At 40.0% G+C, this 21,710-nt stretch overlaps 1 protein-coding gene across 1 annotated transcript in view; it reads right to left on the bottom strand.

The window, feature by feature from the left end:
* Positions 1-3,118: 3,118 nt before the first annotated feature.
* The window catches only part of PLCB1 (phospholipase C beta 1), a 408,751-nt gene continuing 390,159 nt past the window's right edge, over positions 3,119-21,710 (bottom strand). Inside the window, exon 32 of the mRNA XM_074150525.1 lies at positions 3,119-3,349. Coding sequence (XP_074006626.1) covers positions 3,119-3,349 — 231 coding nt within the window. The remainder of the gene's footprint in view (positions 3,350-21,710) is intronic.

Genomic DNA, 21,710 nt, shown 5'->3' with positions numbered 1-21,710 from the left:
TGTTAAGAAATTTTTATTTGTCCTTTGGATCTGTAATGTAAGCACATAAAATTACATGTGGAAGAAACATCATGCCACAAAATTGCATAGAATTTTTACAAAAATGTGAATTATGCCTCTGAAACAATCATAGATCGAGGAACCAAAAAATATATACATGTTAACTGAAATATTTCAGCCTACTTTGAAAGCAAATCATCAAGGACTAATCAATCACAGACACTATTAATACAATGTACAAGAGCAACACTGATTTCAAAGAAAGGCAAGCAATGATGTCCCTTTAGTTATCTTTCAGTGAATGTTTAGCTAATACATGAGCATTAATTAACATAATTATGAACATGTTAAATCTAAAATGTCTGGCCTTCATTAGAATTTTTAAAATTCTGTTTATACTGCCAAAACCAAGCTATTTTCAGTAGTGTAAAGATATCTGAAGTGCACGACCTAGTTTAATATAGACAGCTCTATTCTATACAGCAGAAAGTCCACGATACAGCATTTCCACACATTCAACACGGAACAAGGCAAATACATAAAAGGCACAAGACTTGCACATCATAAAGACCCTTTTTTCATTATCTTACTCTAGTTCAAGTAATATCAATATTAAATGATATCTGTTTTCACTAAAATAGTTTGAACAATGCAAGATGTACAGTATTACACGCTACCTTACACCTGCAGAAAGTGGCACTGTACAGATATAAAAAAAAGTGAGTACAGGAAATGATCAAATACAAACGTACTGTAAAATGACTACAGCTCATAGTATATTTAATCCATCCAGTATATTTCTTTATTTTTAAATATAAATAAAAGATTAATTGGTATTTGCCCAAGTTGCTTTGAAGACTGCGGTGAAGTCCTGGCTCCGCTGAAGTCCAGGGGAACGTAGCGCTGAAATTCAAAGGAGCTAAGATTTTACCAAAAAGCCTGCGCTGTACAATGGTTTTTATAATGCAATAGTCTTCAGTTTTATTGTGAACACTGCTATCTGGTGTTTTTTTTTTAAATAATTCAGACAATGTCATTTTTACTTTATAAAAGGCAGCATTACATGTTGACTCTATGTTTTTAATGAGTGATTTAGATTGATTTCAAAGTGCAAAACAAGGATTAACAGAGGATTCACCTTTCCTAGCATTAAGATGAAAGTCAGATTTTTGAATTTCACGTTCACTAATTTCATCATCATAAACCAGAATAGTTTAATCCAAAATATGACCTCCAAACAATGTGCAATTTTTCTTCCTTTCTGCTTTAAGTTTAAAAAAGAAACATCAAAATACTGTTTGTTTTCCAAGATTTGAACTTACATATACACACCATTAGTTAACTGAAAACTTAAGATTGATTTGTATTTTATTGCTTAAATTTAAATAAAATAAGTTACTTTGAAGTACTAAAATCCTGAGGGAACGGAAGTAAAGTAACTTAACTGTTATGATGTATTAAAATGCCTCCCTATGTAATGGACTGCTTTCTCCGATTGCTTGTTAATACCAAGTAAGGCCCCGATCTCGCAAACATTTATGTGAATGTTATTCCCCAGACGAGTTGCGCTGAGCCTGGTGCTGCGTAGGAAAAGTCATTTATGTGAGTTTGCAGGATCAAGCCTCTCGACGCAAATCTCTGTCTTTTGAGCGAGTTGACCCTTTGCCCTAAGACGCCTCTTCACCACGCGGCTGAGGGAAAGGCCTTTAGCGTTAGGCATTGGCTTGGGTACAAATCAGAATCCATCTGCAATGTTTCATGGTTCCTCTTTCTGTTAGAATGGGAATCCAGAGAATAGCATTTCTTTACCTCTTCAAATATCTTGACTTTCACAAAGTCTCTCTGTCATCCGATATAAATTTCTCAAAATGTGCTGTTACTTCTCTCATGCATATCATACAGTACATTAACTTTGATTGTTCTTATTTTAAGAAGTCAGTTAAACAGATTAATATACGTTTTTAAATAACAGTGATCAGGTTTTTATATTTTGCTTTTAAATTTCAGACCTTAGTAAAACTGAACCTCAGACTAAAAAATAATGGAAGATTCTGTTAAATTTCAAATACTGTAGTCCTAAACATTTTATAATCCTATCAAATTCAGTAAGCTTAAAATATGATAGTTAAAATCAATGCTTTTGAGTCTGCAAAATATATATCAAATTTATATTCTATACCTACTGTGATTTACAACACTAACACCACAAAAAGAATGTTATGATTCGATGACTATTTTATAGCAGTATAACCCAGATGTTAGCTTTCCTAAAGATTCTCTCTATTCACGTATCCCTGAAACATTTCATTTGGCCAAGAGACCCTGCCGACTTCAAATAGAAACATGCCGTGTGTGTATATAGACGGATGTGTGTGCACATATAGCTATATATATATATATATATACAAACATATATGCACTCACACAGTGTAACACAGACGTACACAGACAGCGACAATCTCCGGGCAGAGTTCTTCTCTTTGTTTTCCTCTTGTCCCCACAGTTCCAAGAATTTTCAGCAGCAAATATATTTCTTTCTGTGTGATAAACATAATATCAAGACAGCAAGCCACCAGTGCTTGCAAAGCTAAAAAGGATTAAATGTTTCAGTGCAAATGCAAAATGATGGTACAGCTGTCAAGGTGCAGTTATAAAGAAGGAAACAAATATGATTAAGTACTGTTATAATATTCTCTAGGATCTGGATTAGTTTGGAGCACTTTGCACTGGCACTTCAAAAGGAAATCTGCACACATTTGTCTCTGTACAATACACTGGTCTTCATTAAACATTCTTAACAGTGAACATGGCCAGAAAATTACCCATTGTAAATTGGCCAAAAAAAAAGAAAAAAAAAAGAAAAAAAAAAGGAGAGGATGGTTAACGTATTAATTTTCCCATTACAGCTGCACTAAGCTTTAGAATAATAATAAGATGAAGAATGAGAATGAAGACCTTTGCACAATACTTTTTATAAAATGTTCCTTCTGGGAAATGTGCACTTGAATGCAGATTCCTCCTGCCTCCCGGAGCTCTTCAGCGGCAGCTCACATCGGGAGAACGGAGATGGGCAGCTGGGGAGAGGTGCGCCCTGGCGCACTGATTGTTGCTTGGGCTGTTAAAAAGTAGTATCAAATACTTTTTCTGGATTATCTTCTTCCAATTCCTCTTCACTTTGCAGAGGTTTATGATTTGATTTTCCACTGTCAGATGCCAGGGAAGAGGGGGCAGAACTGTGGTCTCCATCTTCGCTGATTTTCCCTTTCATGGCTTCCTGTACGAACTCCAGAATTTCCAAAGGCAGTCTTTTGAATTTGTCTTGATACTCCTGATCAAGTTCCACCTGCAACTACAACAAAAGAGACAAGCTGTCTTCAGATGTATCTAATGTGACCAGTGCTACAGTATGGGGAACACACCACACGAGGCGGGGGGGGGGGGAATTAATGCATTTTTGCATGATTCAAGAAAATATTCCTTTCTTTTCCATATTAGCGCCACACATCCAACACGCCTATTGATTTCCATGCAGTCACTGCAAAGCTGAAGGAACGTGCGGCCATTTGTGCTTAAGGTTTTGGGTACTACCCTTGGGTACCCAAATCCTTAAAATATATGTGGATTTAACTGTATTGGTGTCCATACTCCCACTGGCTTTCACAAGACCTGACTCAAGTGCAGTATGGATCACAGACAAGCCTTTGAAAAAGCAAGGCCTTAATTAAGCTTCAGGTAGCTAGTCACACATCAATCGCACCACAAACATTGCTCTGAAAACAATATAATAACTTTTGCCAGATTTCTTGGGTTGGAGAAACCATTAGGAAAAAGTCAGTTGTCAAAGGGAGTCAAAGAGGGAGGGAAAAAAAGTTAAGTTACATTTCTTAGGGCTAGATCATGGAAAGTTACATTATCTGATTAATGCAGTATGTGTCTTGGACATTACTGGGGAAAAAGTGTCATATCATCAACAGGATGCAAAAGGCATGCAGAAAGAAATCTGGCTATCGGTCTTCAGGAAGCTGTGGGCCCTTTCCCAGTATTTATTTGTACAGCCTTTGTTTTTAGTGCCCATATTAGGATCTGCACGATCCATTATTTAAAAAACATTAATGTGTATGAAGGTTTCAACTGAAGACAAAGCCAATTTTTTCATCATGACCAGTATGAGCACGGCAGGAAGCAAAAGGGGCAAGTTCCAAAGCCAAACCCGCTCCGTCTGTCCATCCATCCAACCATCATTCCATCCATTCACCCACCTTCTTAAAAAGAGGGAGTCAGTCAGGTTCTGCTAACTGTAGCTGCAGCAGTTTCTGTGTCACAACAGTTTCTTTGGCGATTGTATTTTGAGCTATATTTTTTCCAGGATGCATAAAGGTTCTATGAATTCTGATCCTTCAGCTCTATGCTCTAGTCTATCCTGTCTAGCTTCAAGTCTCCTTCACCCCATTGTGACGGCTCTCAACAGGTAATAAAAAATTTTCCTCGAACATTAGGACCTATACTACTCTTAACATCCTTGGTCAGTCCACAGCATGTGACTTTACCACTACCCCTCCCTCTGAGCCCTTCCAATCCCATTCCCCGTGCTTCTGTCCTGGTTTTCAGTCCTGCATCTCTGATTTTATTTTTGTGAGGCCTCTTCTGCTTTCTCCTGATGTGCAAATCAACGTCCTTAGCTCACCTGGTCTAGTTCTACATTCCTTACTTAGACAAATTTTGCAGCTTTTCTTCCTCAGGATCTAGGATCTAGCTTTTTCCTTTTGGTTCTCCTGCTAAAGCTTCTTTCTTGCCTTGTTTCTGGCAATTTTCCTGCTGCTCTGGCCTCAGTTTCCCAACTCGGCATGTCACTGCTGACAAACACCAAGTCTGAGGCACAAAGGGTTGCAGTTAAATACATCCTGTCTCTAAAATATGTATTTGTATCAAGTATTAGACAATCACTACCATAGCACCCTTTTTTCACGCAGTACCCTTCTTTTTTTCCTGAACTTCCTTTGTTTTCTGGCTTTATGCCTAGATACAAATTTTTGAGGGGATCCTCCTTTTGTCTCCAATTTGATAACACTTCCCAGAGTACACGTACGATGAGAGGAAAGACCCATGGATGATGCTGATCATCCCTCACTGCCCAGCCCACCACGGGAGCCCTGCAGCCCCAGGACTCCTTGCCTGCTGCCCAGTGAGCTTCTCAGCCACCGAGAGTCTACATCTGCACTGGTCTCTGCTTCAGTGTGACAGCTGCACGGCACTCACCTAGGTCATACTGCAAATCCAAAGATTATGTTCTAGGCAAAAGGGCTACCGTTATGGTGCAGGGACAGGCAGCTCTGCATACAGTATTTTTTAAAAGTCTAGGAGTCGTGGGAAAGGCTCCAGACCACTGAAAGACAAAGCTTTATAAAAGGGCATGAATTTCTTTATTCAGGAGTGTCTGAGCCAGAGATGGGCTTGCTGCATTTCTCTGCCTCATTGTCATACATGGAGTTACTGAATTTGTAAATTTTGGGCACCTCACGTATAGAAGGAGGTATGTAAAATCAGAAGTCAGAGAAAGTGTCCTGGCTCTCAACTACCTTCAGAACCTTGTTTTGCTTAATTAGGTTTAAGAGCAATAGAAATATTTTAAATCCCTTAGAAAGTGAACATTATTTGAACCCAGTGCAACCATAAGCATGTTGTTAGATAGCAGTTGGGTCTAATATTCAGCTCCTAAAGCTCCTCCAGTGGATAATCCCACCTAAGTCAAGTGTTTAATAGAAACGACATGAATCTGGAGCTACCTCTCTCTCTTCAGTGTCTCCAGAGACAGTCTATACAGATACCTAATCATGGGAAGGTTGAAGTTAGTTGAGAAGGAGCAGACAGTAGACAAGGAGGGTTGATTAAAACTGCAACAGCGTGTAAAAATTAGCTTGCTTTTTGATTTCAGAGGCACTGCCGGTCCTTCCCCTTGCTCAGCTTCAGATGAGCACCTCAGAGCCCATTCCCTGGCCCTCACGCTACGGCATTAAGACTCCAGCTGCAATGAAGAGCACAAGCGGTGAGGCTGGGCACAACACAGCCGTCCCAGCCATCCCACTGCCATCCACAGCCATCCCTGGCCCCCCACTGAAGTCTTCCGCAGCGAGCCTCGCGCTTGCAAACCCACGATAGTCTCCCAGTGCATTGGCCGTGTTTCTCCTTAAACCACCAGCCCCAGGCACAACAGCGGCAGGGTTAAAGAAACAAGTTGCCTGCTTAAAACCAGCTGGCTCAAAAAAAACTAGCTGGTGGTGGTTTTTTGTTTTTTTTTTTTTTTTCAAATAAGCCTTAATATCCTCTATTAGACAATGATAACCATATTCTGTGGCTTTACAGGGACATTACAGCTCATTCACTAATGGAAAGCTGCCCTCCCATTAGTAGCAGTAGTCATGTCTGTCATTTATTTGGCTTGCTGATGGCACAACAAAGTGCCATATCAGTGTGTGTGTGTAAGTAAAAATCTCTCTGCACAACCAGCACCCCACCAGCCTCCGGCACTGTGTGGCCTTACCTTTCAGTTTGCTGTCCCCTTGGGGTGCTTCCCACTACAAGTCCACCTACTCTGATTTCTCTGCTCTCTAGCTACTAAACAAGGTGACCTACACTTGCTTTTAGGTTTTTGAAGCCAGACAAGGTGGGGGAAATGAGAATGATGATTAGATGGGCAGATCGTTATCTGGACCACTGTTCCCATTAACACGTAACAACCTTCTTCCTTCTGTTATCTCACTATCTGCCCTCTTATAGATCCTCTGTCCTTTTTTTAACCCCCAACAAAAATGACTTATTAATGTCACCTCCATGCAGCTTTAGTATCCCACAAGGGGTTGGAAACATTATTCCTTGTTCAGGTAAATCACACTCCCGTGTATTTTACTTACAGGCAATGAGTTAATACTTTAAAACTTGGAGCCATCATTAACATGCTTGCCATGGGGTCCTTGGGGACAGGAGACGAATATGTTAGTCACTCTTGACAGCTGTGGTCAAGCTCTAGCTCTTGAATGTATGCTTCCTTTTATTTTTTGCACAACAGTGCTAGTTAAAAAACATCAGCTGATACATCAGCTTTACAAAACAGGCAAGTACCACTATTATATCTCCAAATGACAGAAGGAGAGAAATTAAGCTTTGGTAGGGATGAAAGCTCAGCAGGTGCCACCTCAGCTGCCTCTGGTTTGAAAGGGCTCTCCTCCACTCCATTTATATGATCGCTTGTCAGATTAGACATACACTAGCACATGCTTGGAACAGGCTGTGGAGCACTGGGCCACCAAGTTGTCTGGCTCAAAATAACAGTAGATATGGTGGGGCTTCATTTGCGACTGTCCTGCCTCTGTTCGCTATACCCAACACGGGATTCCACAGGGAAGCCGTGCCGGAGGTGCCCCTTTGACTTCAGCCAGCCGTTAGGCAGCGTGGGTGACCGAGGGGCTTGGGCTCGCACACCCTCCTGCCCTGGACGAACACCACCATATCCTTTGAATCTCGACTACAACCAACACAGCCCCAGCCTTCGGGATGGAAAATGAGCGGGGCTTTACATGACTAAGCCCATGTGTAGCGAGCAGGGCTCCTGGCAGCCAGCCAGCTGCCCAGCTGATCGGCTCACATTCTCTCTCAATTCAAAGGGCTCTTCGGCATCCTTGGCTACAACCGCTTTCCAAAAAGGGTCATCGTTCAGAGAAAAGGCCTCAGCAACCCTTCCTTGGAATGTGGGAGGGGAAAACAAATATGGTCATTCAGCTTAAAGCAAAGAAAATGTACTCAGAAAAGGAAATGGATGATATTATTAAAACTATTTATAGCATTTATACCTAGCTGTTATTATTAAAACTACCAAAATAACATAGCATAGCATAGCATTAAAATAGTGACCAGAGCATTAAAAAAAGTAACTGATCAATAAAGAATTACACAAGCAGAAATTGTGGTTTCAGACTATCCTGATCAAGCCCCTGTAGACTTTTGCATACTTGCAATGTGATCTAATGAACTTCTGTTTCTACCAAGAACAAAAATAAAATGATCACATGGAAAACGCAACGTGCTGCCAACACAAGTTATCAGGAGGCCTGAAGTTCACATAGAGTGTTTAGGTTAAAAAAAAATTTAAAATAAAATAAATATGTTGAACCCCTTAATTATTCCACATTTATGGTGTTTCATATTATCTTGTCCCTGATTTTAAGCTTCAAATACTGAACTTCTCTCCCTTCTTCCTACCTGAAATACATCTCCTCCCTCTTTCCTGCTGCAGAATCTTTTATTCTTTGCCATTTCAGGATTGTTTTAAGATAACTGTGGATAAGCAACCACGCTGGGCTAATGAGATATAAGAATCTAATAATGAGCTACCAGAAGTTTCAGATGTAGAGCAAAGTTAAGAAAAGTTTTGCAGTAGCTCAAGCCATGGGAAGCAGGTATCTGCACAAACATTAATGGAAACCATGTCTAGGACCTCAGGTGTCAGGAGCAAAGACTTTCCTGTATGCATTAAAAACAACGAGCGGACTGAAACGTGACCCTGTCCCCCACACAGCAAGTTTGGGAATGCCTCTATGGGCTGGTGCTGTTGCCAGCATCTTGTGAAAGTCTACTGCCTCCATGGCTTGAAGACACAAGGCAGATACGCAGCTGGGCAATACGCAGCACTGCTTCCATCTGACCTCCTCCCCCTCACTTTGGCAGCCAAAAGGAAAGGGAAATTGGGGGGGCAACCATATCCAACCCGTCTCCCTTCCTGCCACAGCAACACCTTTGAAGCTGTTAATGTGAACACTGCTGCTCCTTCCCATTGTACCTTAAACACGACGTTTCGGAAGTTAGTGATGAAAGTGTTTTTCAAACAATTTTCCCCTCTCTTCCTTCCCCATACAGCTTGAGATACTGCACAGCAGTGTGACCATCACATCCTGGTCAGCATCATTCTCCTGATGTAAGATCCCATGCCAAAAGCAGTTCTCTGATGCAAAACCAACCCACTTCCACACGGACTGGGATTCATTCCAGCTCACGTCTTTTTTTAAAATGTATTTTCAACTCAAAAATAACGGGTACTACTTAAAAAGCATCTAAAGAATTACACTTCAGGCAAAAATGTTTTGATAAAGTTATGTATGGAATACAACTGGTTACAAATTTTAGTGAAAAAAACCCCACCAAAATGCAATTTTGTTGAATGAAAAACATCCATTACGGCCATATTTCTTTTCATTAAGTTCTTCCACTGCAAAAATTTGATATGACTCAAAATAAACTTTTTTAAGTCTTAGATTTTCTATTCCACTTGCAATTTTTCTGTAAGGCCAGTTTTTTTTGAGTTTCATGGGTTTTTTTATCCCTCCTTTCAAATCTATCTCATTTTCCATTATTCATAAATACTTTGTTTTCCTGTTCACACTTGGTTTTGCTCTGAATGATGCAGTGAATTATGAATGAAAAATACTCTAAAAATCCTGGCTCAACAATCCAGGTAAAAAAGCACTCAGGGGACTAAACAGTTTGGTACCTCCAACAGTGTCTGACATTTCCAACAGCAAACTCTTTTTTCTCAAGGTTTTGAAAAGATTTTAACAATATTTGAGTTGTGAATCCAAATGTGAAAAATCTGTAAGCTGCATTATTTCCCCTTGAGGCAGAGGGCAGCAAAATATTAATGACTTTTTTTTGATATTTGGTTATTGTATTTACTCACCAGTTGTAGTGGGTTACTAATTTGTATCCATAATTACCGCGGCACTATCCACATGCTGTATATTATTTAATTCCATATAAACAGTACCTGTTCTTTTTGTTTTACTGACGGGAAACTCAACTGCATTCATTGCTTCTGTGCAATTTCACCAGAATGTATTTTGACAAGAGGCGGTAACTGGTTACTACAGGATTCGTAACAAAAGGGCGACTGCAACCTCTAAAGGATATTTCTGTTTAGCAAAGCTCGCATTTTCCTTTTCCCATTTTATTGGAAGTGTTTATTTTCTTAACACCAGCGACACTGATCTTCTCACTGGTCAGTGAAAGCTTATTGTAACACAAATACTTGTCTGCGATTGTGGCCCCTTTCTCACTCCTCCCCTGTTTCTCTAAATCTGTTAAAGGTCCAAATAGTGATTTTTCTTCCCGCAAATGTTTGACCCATGTGCCTAAAGATAATTTTGAATTTGGGGGCTTTTAAGACTGCATCAGACAACAAATATGCATAATGTCAGCGACCTCAATTTAGCTTCCAAAATAGCACATAGAGGACTCCCATATTAAGGGTACAGAGAGCAAGCAAGCTGCTGTTCTGCTGCTTTTCCTTTTCATAGCTTACTTAATTAGAAAGTCATTCTGGAGGGATACAGCATTAAAAGACATATGAGTAGCAAGAATTGTTAAAAGCAGATGGAGGCTCAATAACAGGGAGAGTGAAATTGAGGAACAGAGCTCAGGGATCAAGTGATTTATAGGCAGCAATTTTTGTTTAATTGGAAACAGAAGGAGTTTCTTATTAAGGACTGTGTTATTCCTTCCACCAAGCAGATTTCTGCTGGGAAGGCAAAGGAGTAACCACTGCTTAGTTGTCCTTGCACCTCATGGCCACGGTCCCTCTGCGGCACTCAGCCTGCTGGGGTTGACTGCAGAACACGATGACTTGAGGAGAGGGTGATGGGTTTGAGGAGAACCTGGTATTCCTCTTTCCAAAAGCTCTGCCATGTGGAAGAATGGCCCAAAGAAAGCAGCTGGGAAATGTGGTTTCTTGGGAAGCTGTTTATCCAGGTCTGGGAAAGGAGTTAACATCTCTACGTGTGCAGACAGCACCTATATGCTCTCTTTTTCTCCCAGTGATGGCAAGCAAGTGCAAAAAGCAACATGCCACCATGTTAACATTTGGGCTTAACATAGCTACTCCTAGACAATATAGCTACGCGTGAAATTAAGCTGTTCAGGTAGCTGAGGTTTTATCTCATAAGATACTGGAGTGTGGAATCGTTAAAGGAAATCTAAGGACACTCAGTATCAGAGATGGCACAGGGAACAGCACTGAACTAGGTAAATGACAGCCAGTGTGGGAAATGCCTTTACACTGACTGGAAAGCTCTCATTAACGATTCCTGTCCTCAGACAAGGACATCTCAGTCTCGGTGCATGCCTATCACTACATTTTTCAAATAATGGTTACTTTTCAGACCATGACACATGAGAGACACCAAATCCAGGACTTTCTCTCTGCCAGCCCGATCCCACACCCTTTGTCTCCCAGATGAAGTTCCCCTAGTCCTTCACACAAGGTCTAAAACACCAAGCTGATATTCTGACCTTGCAAGGTCTCCATGCTATTCCTGAAACCAGGGGTGCTTGTGCAGGAGTTGTATTTTTGACTGATCCACTACTGCCATCCCTGCCTTCCTATGTCAACAGGTTGCACAGTCCACATGCTCTCCTTCAAAAAATGCCCCAAGGTGGGCTTGAAAACATCACTGTAACACCTGAAGCACATCACAAGCCAAGCAGTCTAGAAACTAGAGTTATATTCCCTTATTCATATACTCCCCCTTCGACTTCCCCTGTTATCTTCCACGTTTCAGCTTCACATCTCTTCCTATTAAAGCAAAGGTGATTTGCTATGCCTCCCTGATGTACAACAAGTCCCCATGTCAATAAGTCCTTTAATATCTGCTGTCTCACGGCATTAGACTATAACCTTAGGGCCTTCATCAATCTGCATCTCCACCTTTATTAACTGCAACCTCAATTAAACCAATGGGACTGTGAAGAAACCTGGGACCTGAACTCCTAGATTTTAACACTCTCATAAAGAAACCCATGTCTTCTTTCTGCACAATAAACCAACATCTATTCCAAGAGCTAATTAACAAATAAATGTTTGAGTGATGAGATGCCCATCGGTGTTGCGCAGGTTATACATATATTATATATACATATGCCTGTGCTGTACCTCTGCTGAAAACTTTTGAGTTAGAGAAGCTCCTTACAGCAAAAGCCTAAACTGTTGATCTTTTCCTACTGGCAGTTGTATTATTAGTAGTAATTTCAGATCTCTTGCATTTTCTTTAAAGAGTGAGCTTTGTACTGAATTCTATGGGAGGATTTTCTTCACAATAACTTTTGTTTCCCATTTCTTCATCAGTACAGCAGTTTATTCTCATGCAAAGCCCTGCTCTGTGCCTTGTAAGCTGTATACTTGGAATCACTATTCTTTCTGAAGACTATTTTGTGTAATTGTTTCCTTTTGTGGATAAAATGCTTTCTTAAGCTGTCAACTGTTTTTCTGATGATTCTATAAATATGTGACCTATGCATCTCATGATGCATATGAATAAAGATAATTTGAGCTGGTATGAATGGGAAAAAAAATGGCCTTTCCATGAGCATGTATAACATTTTAAGACTAGATTCTGCTCTTTTTCATTATCACTGGAGTAAGTTAGCTTCACTGTAAGCAAAAGAGAATCTGCTCAGTTTCAATGCAGTAAATCCAGAGAAACTCCACTGAAGTCTCATCTATCATCAGATACTGCCCTTAGTTTATTGGGGTGGATCCAGGATAAATAACTTCAGTGACATAGCTCAAATAGAGCTTCTTAACTGGTCCTTTTACAAAGTGCCGTCCATATTTTGGATACTGTCTTCAAAACAAACAACTAAAAAAATCAGTGCACCTTCTAATGAGTGATTTTTTTCACTTCCACGATGCTTCCAAGGCACCCTGTAAACAGGCAGCTGACTGTCCAACAGCACAGGCCTTGGAAGAGTAGCCGTATTGTAACTCTCAGCTCAAGAGGTCAAAACAGTCCCTTGGAAACTCCTTTTAAGTGACATCTTGAGGTTATAACAGCAACAATATATTCCAGAAATACTTCAAATCCCGGGTGGACCAGAGAACGCGAAACTCTTAGAGCTGTGCAGCACCACAGCAGCCGAGCAGGATGTCTCCAGGGGGCCCTGGAATCCATGGGGCCACTTTATGTATAATGTGTTTTGCCTAAAAGTGGTGCTGTCCTGCAGAGCAAGAGATTCTGGCTATTACTGAAAGAGGACAGAGACACGAAATAAAAGCTTCAGATGCTTAAGGCCTCCTGTGTAAGGGCCCAGGAGCTGATGAAGTACAGATCTGAAAAAAATGTGGTAAAACTCCCACCACAGCTTTTGGATCCTTGCCTAAAAGGAACTCTGAATACAGTTTAACAAAGTGTTTTTCAGTCTCTCACATCCACCTTGCTAACAGATAATTATGATGTCACATGTGTCTGACTCTTGGCAGGACATTTCGAACAGGTCCCATCAGTATTGCAGAAAATTCCCTCCAAGCAAAGAGATTTCTTCTCAAATATGACAATGAAAAGGAAATAAATAATCTATTTCTCTGTCTGTCTCTAGTGGCATCACTCAATGGAAAAGGAACAGACTCATCCTGTGATTAAGTCTGGCACCTTCTTTCACTGCGATATCCCGCTCTGCCCTTCCTGCTCAGCCCAGACTCTCAAGCCTGTTTTGAGTAATAAGAGCTCCTAACATACACTGAAGTTGGTGTATCTTGAGACGGCATGTTTCTTAAGGTACATGCTCACTATAATTTCCACGTCATTGATAACTGTCAGGGAACTGCATGGAGGTTTAGAAGTAAGCCATCAATAGTTCAAAAAATAATGACAGCGATAAAGCCTTATGCTGCACTTTGAAGTTTACCTTGCACTGACTATACCTCTTCACATCAGAAAGCCTCTGCAGGATGGAGCCTCATTGAAAAGCCTGCTTGGAAAATTAGTGAACAGTCAGTCCTTCTGTTAATATTCCGTTAAAAATGAATGCTTTTAGACTAGAAAGCAAGCACTCTCTGAATCAAGATCAAAGCCTTAGAAGTTTCTTTGAAAAATCTTTTCAAGTAGTTGCAGTTCTCTAATCCCTTGTAACAACGAAGGCTATTCCAAAGTATTTCCTAAGTCATTAACAACATCAATCTGGCTTCCCCTTTACTGTTAGCAGAGATGAGCCAATTTAGTGACCAACCCATTATTTTCTAACATAACAAGCTAATGAAAAAAATCTATTCAGAACCTGGCAGAAGTTTAACAGCAGAGACAGAGGTACTGTCCCTCATTTTCTGTCTTCCAGAAATGATGGTTCAGTATTTTGGCCATTGTACTTCCAAGTGCCAGGAAAGTTTTGAGGCTGAGTTTAACAATGACAAAAATTTGGGACTTAATTCAAATTTATATATTGATGTATATGTTCATTATTGTATAATGAACATCAAATGGAGATGTATCATTGCTACTAAGGACACAGACTCTGATACTGTTTATGGCTGCTCTGTGTTTATATATTACTACTATCTTCACATCTCTCTACTTCCACCTTTATTTCATCCATATATCTACCCCTTCTTGTTGTTTCATGCTGTATTACACAACGCACTTTTGGTTTTTTGACTTGAAGAGCAAAATTAGTGTGGAATTTTAACTACAACTCTTAAAAGCTTCATAGCTTAATGTAAGAGCGGCACTGCCCAGAGGTTCAACCTAATTAAAAATAGCCTGAAGGGTTTTACTTCCTGATACTACAGTGAACTTAAAAGGAAAAAAATCCCTCCTCCTCTTCTCTGTACTGCTATTACTCGATTAAGTAGTACTATGAAATGGGAGGTTAATGGAGCCATCCACATGATTAAATTCAAGGGATTAATATTTCAGTTCAGTTGTTGTTTATTTAAACATTGTTTCCAAAGGTCATATTAACGCTGACTACTGCAAACTCAGGCAACTTTCTAATTACCCATCAAGTTTAAATGAACCATGCAGAAAACCTCACTTCAATGATGTTCAGCAAGCATCCTGCAATGCAAAAATTGACGTATAAGGTAACTTCATAAAGCTAAATAAACAAGACAAAGCCTTGCTGTGCAGAGTAGCTTGAACTCTGCCTGTTAAAGGGCACACCCAAAGTTCACTTAAGTCCACAAGAAGACTGTGATTGACTTTGATGGGTTTTGAATCTGGAGTACTGGCAACCATATAAGTACAAGCACAAACTAACCAGCTCAAACGAAGGAACCACTGGCACAAAATGGTATGAAGTGCATACTCCTTCCCCAACAGAGATTGTAAGGTAATCTGACTCATAAAGAAGTGCAAAAGGCTTGGTTTTTGCAGGTTTTGCAGAGGTTCATGATTTTCAACTGTCTTGTCTTAGCAATTTAAGGAAACTGCAAAGCACGAAAGAGACTAGGAAACAGGACCAGGTTGCTGCTTAAAATCCAAGCCTGCTTCAACAGACAGGTAGAGAGAACAAATTCCCACAGAGAATGTCAGATGCCATTCTCACGTCCACATCTTCCTGCCTTTCTCTCTCTTTGTGTACAACCTGATGTGGGTTTCTGTTCTGTTTCTGAGGTCCATGAAGAAGGGAAACCTCTGAAGGCATTTTGCTCTCTTAATGCTTAATATGGGTAAAGGACTACCACCCTGAGCGTGCTGCAGCTCAACCAGCCAGCACAGATCCTAAGGTCAGCTCTTCTCAGGGTGGTGGAATATGTTCAGTGAGTTATGGTGACAGAAAACAGGCGTGTCACAGTGCTTGCGTGTTTAAGTCTGCACTATGGTATGCTTTTCAGCTTGCTGTGTAGTTGGACATCTCAAAGTCCTCTTGAAGAAATCTCTTAATGATATTACCAATAGCAGAGTTGGGTTTTGTGGTCAGACCTTCCTGTTGTTAGCAAAAGGGATATGCAAATTCCCTAGAAGCCAGCAGAGGCAGGAAAATAAGAGACACTACAACTTACAACTACTTCAGTTCCTTTGGTACCTCCCTTCCCTATGATCTCAGTGGGCCACAGCACACGGAGGTCACACTGGGCCCTCATCTAGATCTCAAGCCTACTACAGGAAGACTGAGCTTTGTACTGACATCAGTGTGTGCTGGATTTAGTCCCTGGCTTCTCTCCTTCTGAAGCTAATACAGTTCATCCAAGTTTAGTTCACCAAAGGGTCAAGCCTGAACTGAGACAAACCTCATGGAACTTCACTAAGTCCTTTGCTTTTTTTTCCACTGAGAGGCGTGCCGTCAAAATTATAACATGATCTCCTTAGAGCTCTGATTTGTTTTTAATCTGATTTCAGTTACGTGTATCACTATTGGTAGCTTCTATCTTGGAAAAGTTTCATACCGTGCAAAACCTTATTTAAGAAAAAAAAAAAAAAATTGGCAGTAGAACAAAACCTCTTTCCATTATAAGAACTTATCTTTTTAATGCTCTATCAGTGTTTTATTATAACTTCAGTACTTGACATGTTCCAAAAGCATTAAAAAGTTCTTGAGAGGTCTTACAACTTTAGAGTGTAGTCTCTGATGCCAATTCTGATCACAATCTAGTTGAAGATAAGTCTAATGAACACTAGAAAAATAAAGGCCTTTTATAAGTGATCAAGTTATTTTAGGAAGCAAAATAATGCTTTAAAAACATTGGTTGCTTGTTTTAAAGCTCTATTTAAAATATGTGTAGAGTACACATTTTTGTAGAAGATAACAGACATTTATCTCGAATTTTGGGAGTATTCCAAATGATGGTAGACAAGTATCAGAAATGAATGAGATTATTAACTTGCAAAAAACCCTTTTAGAACAATGACTATAAAATGTCATTGTTTCCCCATCTCATGGAAATGTATTTAGAACTATAGAAATACAGACAAGCATTAAACTTCATCATGGTGAGTGAACAATTAAGTCATCTGCTACTCTATATAACAGTAAAAGGATTATTCTGAGTTAGTTACAGAAGTTATTCCTAAAAATTTCTTATCACTTATGTTATTTAAACTTTCTTACATATCAATTAGTTTGAAATAATAAGTCTTTAGGCTATCCATTAATTGCAGCACTGTAGACACCATCTGTATTTAAAATTATGCAATGAAAATTAAGCCGAAGCACCAAGCTGTCTTGGCTAACAAAAAAGGTTTCCTCAGCCCTTCAGATAAAGAAGGAGAGATAATGGGGGCACTGAATTCACAGGAGAACTCTTTCTCAGTTTACTGTTCTCTCTCATCACATGCTAACACAGACTACCGAAGCCACAAGCCGTTACCCACGTGTTTAATTTGCAGTGTTGCATTTTCAGTGCATTCGTTTTCCGATCGTATGGTATGACTGTTTTCAAACAAAAAAGAAAAGAACTCCAGTGATTAATGCAAAGAAGGAGAGCGACATACATAACCTGAAGGGTAGCTAATTAAGAAGATTCTGCACGGGATCATCTACAAATGCAAGGTAAATGTGGATGGGAAATATAAATAGCTTAGCTAGTCTTTGAGAAGTGAGAGGAAGGCTGGTTGCAGAGGAACATCCAGTCTATACATCAGGAGAAGACACCATTTTTAGTTTCTCTTGCTGCTGCTGTTATGGCTCTAGGCTCTCAAAGAAGGCTTCGATCCACCCTTTTAGATCTTGCTGTCTGTGCAGAACAGATCTTAGGACAACTGAATTTCTCTTCTCTGGTCATATTCTGCTTCACTGATACACTGAAACTGCAATTTGGCATTTGTACCATTATAGCTGGCTCACGTTGGCATCTGTCAGAGGCACACAGAATGGACTGCCCATCAGTCACAGCTGCCGCCTGCAGCCGCTGCCCTCAAAGCAGTGATGCTGGCAAGTGGGATTTTTTTAAAGTGCAGCCATTTATTGGTAGGTGTTTTCCCCCAAATCCTCTGTGCCTGCAGCACGAATGAGGAGTCAAAGATAACATTCAGCTGATTCAAACAGATCTTGGGAATGGTGTCTCCCTGCCATGGAAATTAGAAAAAAAAAAAAGCAGCTGAAATATTTTGTGTTGAAAAGCATGCCTGACGGAGGTAATCGTACCTGAGAGCGATGCTTCTTTAAAGTCAGACAAACTGCATCAGCTCGCTATCTGTCAGTCTTCCCTGCATGCTGCACCAGCAGTTACAGAGCTGTTCCACCTTACTGTCTCCTCTGTCCTATGCTTAATTGTACTTTTAAATAAGAAAAGGCAGAGCACTGGGCAGTCAACTTTCTGTGTGTAATATAGCTTTTTTTATCCTCGGACAATAGCAGATTACACTTCTGCGCACAAAAAAAGCTATCCCCTTTAACATGCAGCCCAGCCACTGTGAGATTTCCTAATGTCAGTATTCTGCGCTCGATACGTGACTCTCTTAAGACACTAAAATATGTTCGCTATTATATGCGTGTTTATCAAAAAAGTGCTCTTACTAATGCTCATAAATGGTTATACGAGGGAAACAAGGGTGAATACTGAGTCAATCCTCTTATGACATGTCTGTGTGCTTGCGGATGCATGTCCTCACAAAACAGGGAAAAAAAGAAGGTATCTGATTATTTTTAAGTAAATCAAAATAATGACCTCACTGGCATAAAAACATATTTTGTATAAAAATTCATGTTACTGACATATTCACACACAACACAGTTTGTTCAGGGAGGACAGGTACAAAAAGGTTCTGTGGCGAGATATTTATCAATTTTTTTTTTTTTTTTTCCCAGCGTATTGTAAGAGAGGGGCCAGCTGAAAGTCTCTGGGTAATGACAGAATTGGACATGAAAACGGACATTGTTGTGGTGGGCACCTATAACAGATGATCGCCCTGGAAAGATTGGGTGGTGAGGCTTGCTTACTTGCCCAGAAGACTTTTCAAAGAGGAATGCAGAAGGGCACAGAATACTTTAACTTCTTAGCAGGCAACATTCAAATCTACAGTATGCACTATCTACTCTACTGGTGATTGGGTGGGAAAACAGACGCCTATTTCACATAAAAGATCAGATCTGGACCTGTGAGCAGGCTTTTTGCTTTTTCACACTGTATCAATTCCTGCAGCAGCCAATAGAGAGGATCTTGGCCTCTGTAAAATCCTCAAACATGATTTATATCACTGAACTAAATCTGCTTGTGAGGGAGTTGCAATCATTAAAGGGCAGCTGATATTAAAAGAAATTAACCCCAGTCTTATAAAAAAAATCACTTAAAAAGTAAAAAAGCTAAGTAGTAATTTAAAAAATTGAATTAATTTTCAACCAATTAGTATTTTCAAGTGGGAGCTGCAGTAGTGTCTGTCTGAATACAAATGGGAATGAAGGATACTCCAGGCCAAAAGGAGACGTTAACACTGACATGGAATTGGGGAGAAGTTACTGCAGAATTTATTCCATTATGCCACGGAGAGCGTGAGCCCCTGCTCAGAATTACAATGATTCCTTGAGAAAAAGACTGACAATGAGTTACTGCTCCCAGGAGCTTCTACAATTTCCATGCTACTTAGCATTACAGGCTCGTACATCTATCACACCTCAACTCCAGCAGCATCCAAGCTATGTGGTATGAGGTGTATTACTAAAAGAACAGGGAAGGATATAATTGCCTGCAAGGTCATTGGTCCTGTCAGGAATACTGATTCCTGAAACCTGATCTCTGCTTTGAAAACTGAACCTGCAAAATTTTCAGCAGAAAGGAGCATTTTAAGAGTGGAAATACTACACTGAGATCTCACTGACCTATATAACACCCTGCAGAATAAAACTCTGATCCAAACAGGTACTTCTAAATATACTAATATAAATAATCTCAAGAAGGACCACAGATAAGGTATTCTATACCCTAATAGTTTATAGAAATACTAACCTCAATATCGTCAGTTTGTGAAATAACTTGTCCTATGTGCTCCACGCCATATGTTTTATTTAGGCATTAAGGCTTAGTTTGTGAAAATAAAGCTGTCAGGAAGTGAGGTTACCACATGCAATATCATTCCCACAGGCCATACAGTAATTAAACATGGAGGCTGACATTGCACCATGCAGAATTCTGGTGGTGCTATTAAAAGACTTACAAAAATCCAGGTTTAGAAAAAATGCCAGCTTGATTCTATACAACACCTACATATGGCTGAAGCCCCACTGAAAAACTCTATCATGTACTTAAGTGTTCATTTGAAACACAGCTTAAAGGATGAGGAAAGTGTAGCAGTAGATTTTAGGCCTTACTTTTTAGAGCTCTCATGAGCCATCCTACCTGGCCAAAACATCCTAGTGGAAAAGCCATTTTGCATGGAATAAAAAGAGCTGCGTGTTCAAACCAGACTTGTAAGTCTACATTCTCTTTTTCCGTCTCAAAAATTTTATCTTAGGTTTCTGCTGTTGACAAAGGTAGCTGTTACCTAAATGGAAGTTCCTCCTATAGACGACTAACGTTTAGTCACTAGTGGATTCAGAAAGTTCCTGAATGAAGCTGTAAATTTAGGTAATTTCTCTAGATTTCTGCACAGCTCTTATCATGGCTTAGAAGGATTATATGCCTCTCCTGCATAGAAATACTCTCTAAGGTCATTAGTTTTGTTTAGCCCAAAGCCAGTGGTTTCTTATATGGGAGCGAGAGCTGAGATTCTCTTTTCTGGCCTGCAAGAAAATTTGATTCTTTCCTTCTGTGCAGCCTCCCTTCCTCCTATCCAGGTACCCTAAAGCATTCAAAATGCCTTGCCCTGTGGATCCAACAGTGTCAGCTTAGGGCAGAAAGGGGAAAAAATTTTCCTCCCATCGTTCTCATATTTGCTTTGGAAAGAAGTGAACCTTGGGGTGATGGATTCCTTCACCGCAGTTTGGAGCTCCCTGCGTACTCAGTGCTAATCAATTTTGTTTTCCAATTTTCCTGCACAGAATGGTAACTCCACCATGCATAGCTTCCCCTAATACCATTCTCTTTACACAGTCTATGAGGCCAAATCCTGAGAGCAGGACAAAGCAAAGGAAGGAATAACTCCAGTGGTGTCACACGTGGCTACATGATGCCACAGGAGGTTCTTCTCTGAGGTCTAATTTCCTTCTAACTGTGCAGTAGCAATTGGATTTGCCCAGGTCCCCACCATTCTCCCAAGACACCCTAATTTGAGTCAGGCAGGTGACATAGGGTCAGCCTCCTATTGTTTAAAATGTAAGCGATGTATGATGAGAACAGAGTTAAAACAAGTACTTCTGTTTTTTCAAATGTTCATAGAGTTGTTTCAAGGCAGCTCAGCTCTATTCCTATCCTTGTGCTTTTCAGAAAAGGAAGGCAGAACACCCCTCAGGAAGATAAATCAATATTCTCATGACACTTAAACACAAACAACAAAGAAATCCCAGTTCCCTAGTGAGAAATTGCCAATTTAATTTTGCCATCTTCAGTAAGTCACTCTTTTGAATACTGTTAAGGTGCCAACATATTCATTATGGGCTCCACTTTCTTTTGTCACAACTACTTTGCTCAGGAAACATACATTTTTAGCTGCCTTGCCTGTGTCCAAGAGGAAAACAACATTTGAAAAATCAAGACCCAACCTAGCAATTTTAATCTCTAACCTTACCACAGTGAAAGAACTAAACAATATTTAGAACTGTGTTATTAACAAGTGTTTGTAAAAATGATCACTTATTTTGCAACAGTAAAAACATTAAAGTAAACCATAAGCATGTAATGATATGTATAGATACACGAAGAATACGTTGGTGTCCATGTGGGCAGAGACAGGTGATTCACAGCAAAAAAGCCTGACAGATTATACTAACACTTTGTGAGTCAAACTTACTTTGCATTTACCTTTCAGTAAAGTATAGAAGACAGCCTGTATTGTACAAGGCACAGATCAAACATACAGAGTTCGCTT

The sequence above is a fragment of the Numenius arquata genome, chromosome 7 (genome assembly GCF_964106895.1).
Source record: "Numenius arquata chromosome 7, bNumArq3.hap1.1, whole genome shotgun sequence".
NCBI lineage: Eukaryota > Metazoa > Chordata > Aves > Charadriiformes > Scolopacidae > Numenius > Numenius arquata.
This window is presented reverse-complemented; position numbering and strand designations above follow the sequence as displayed.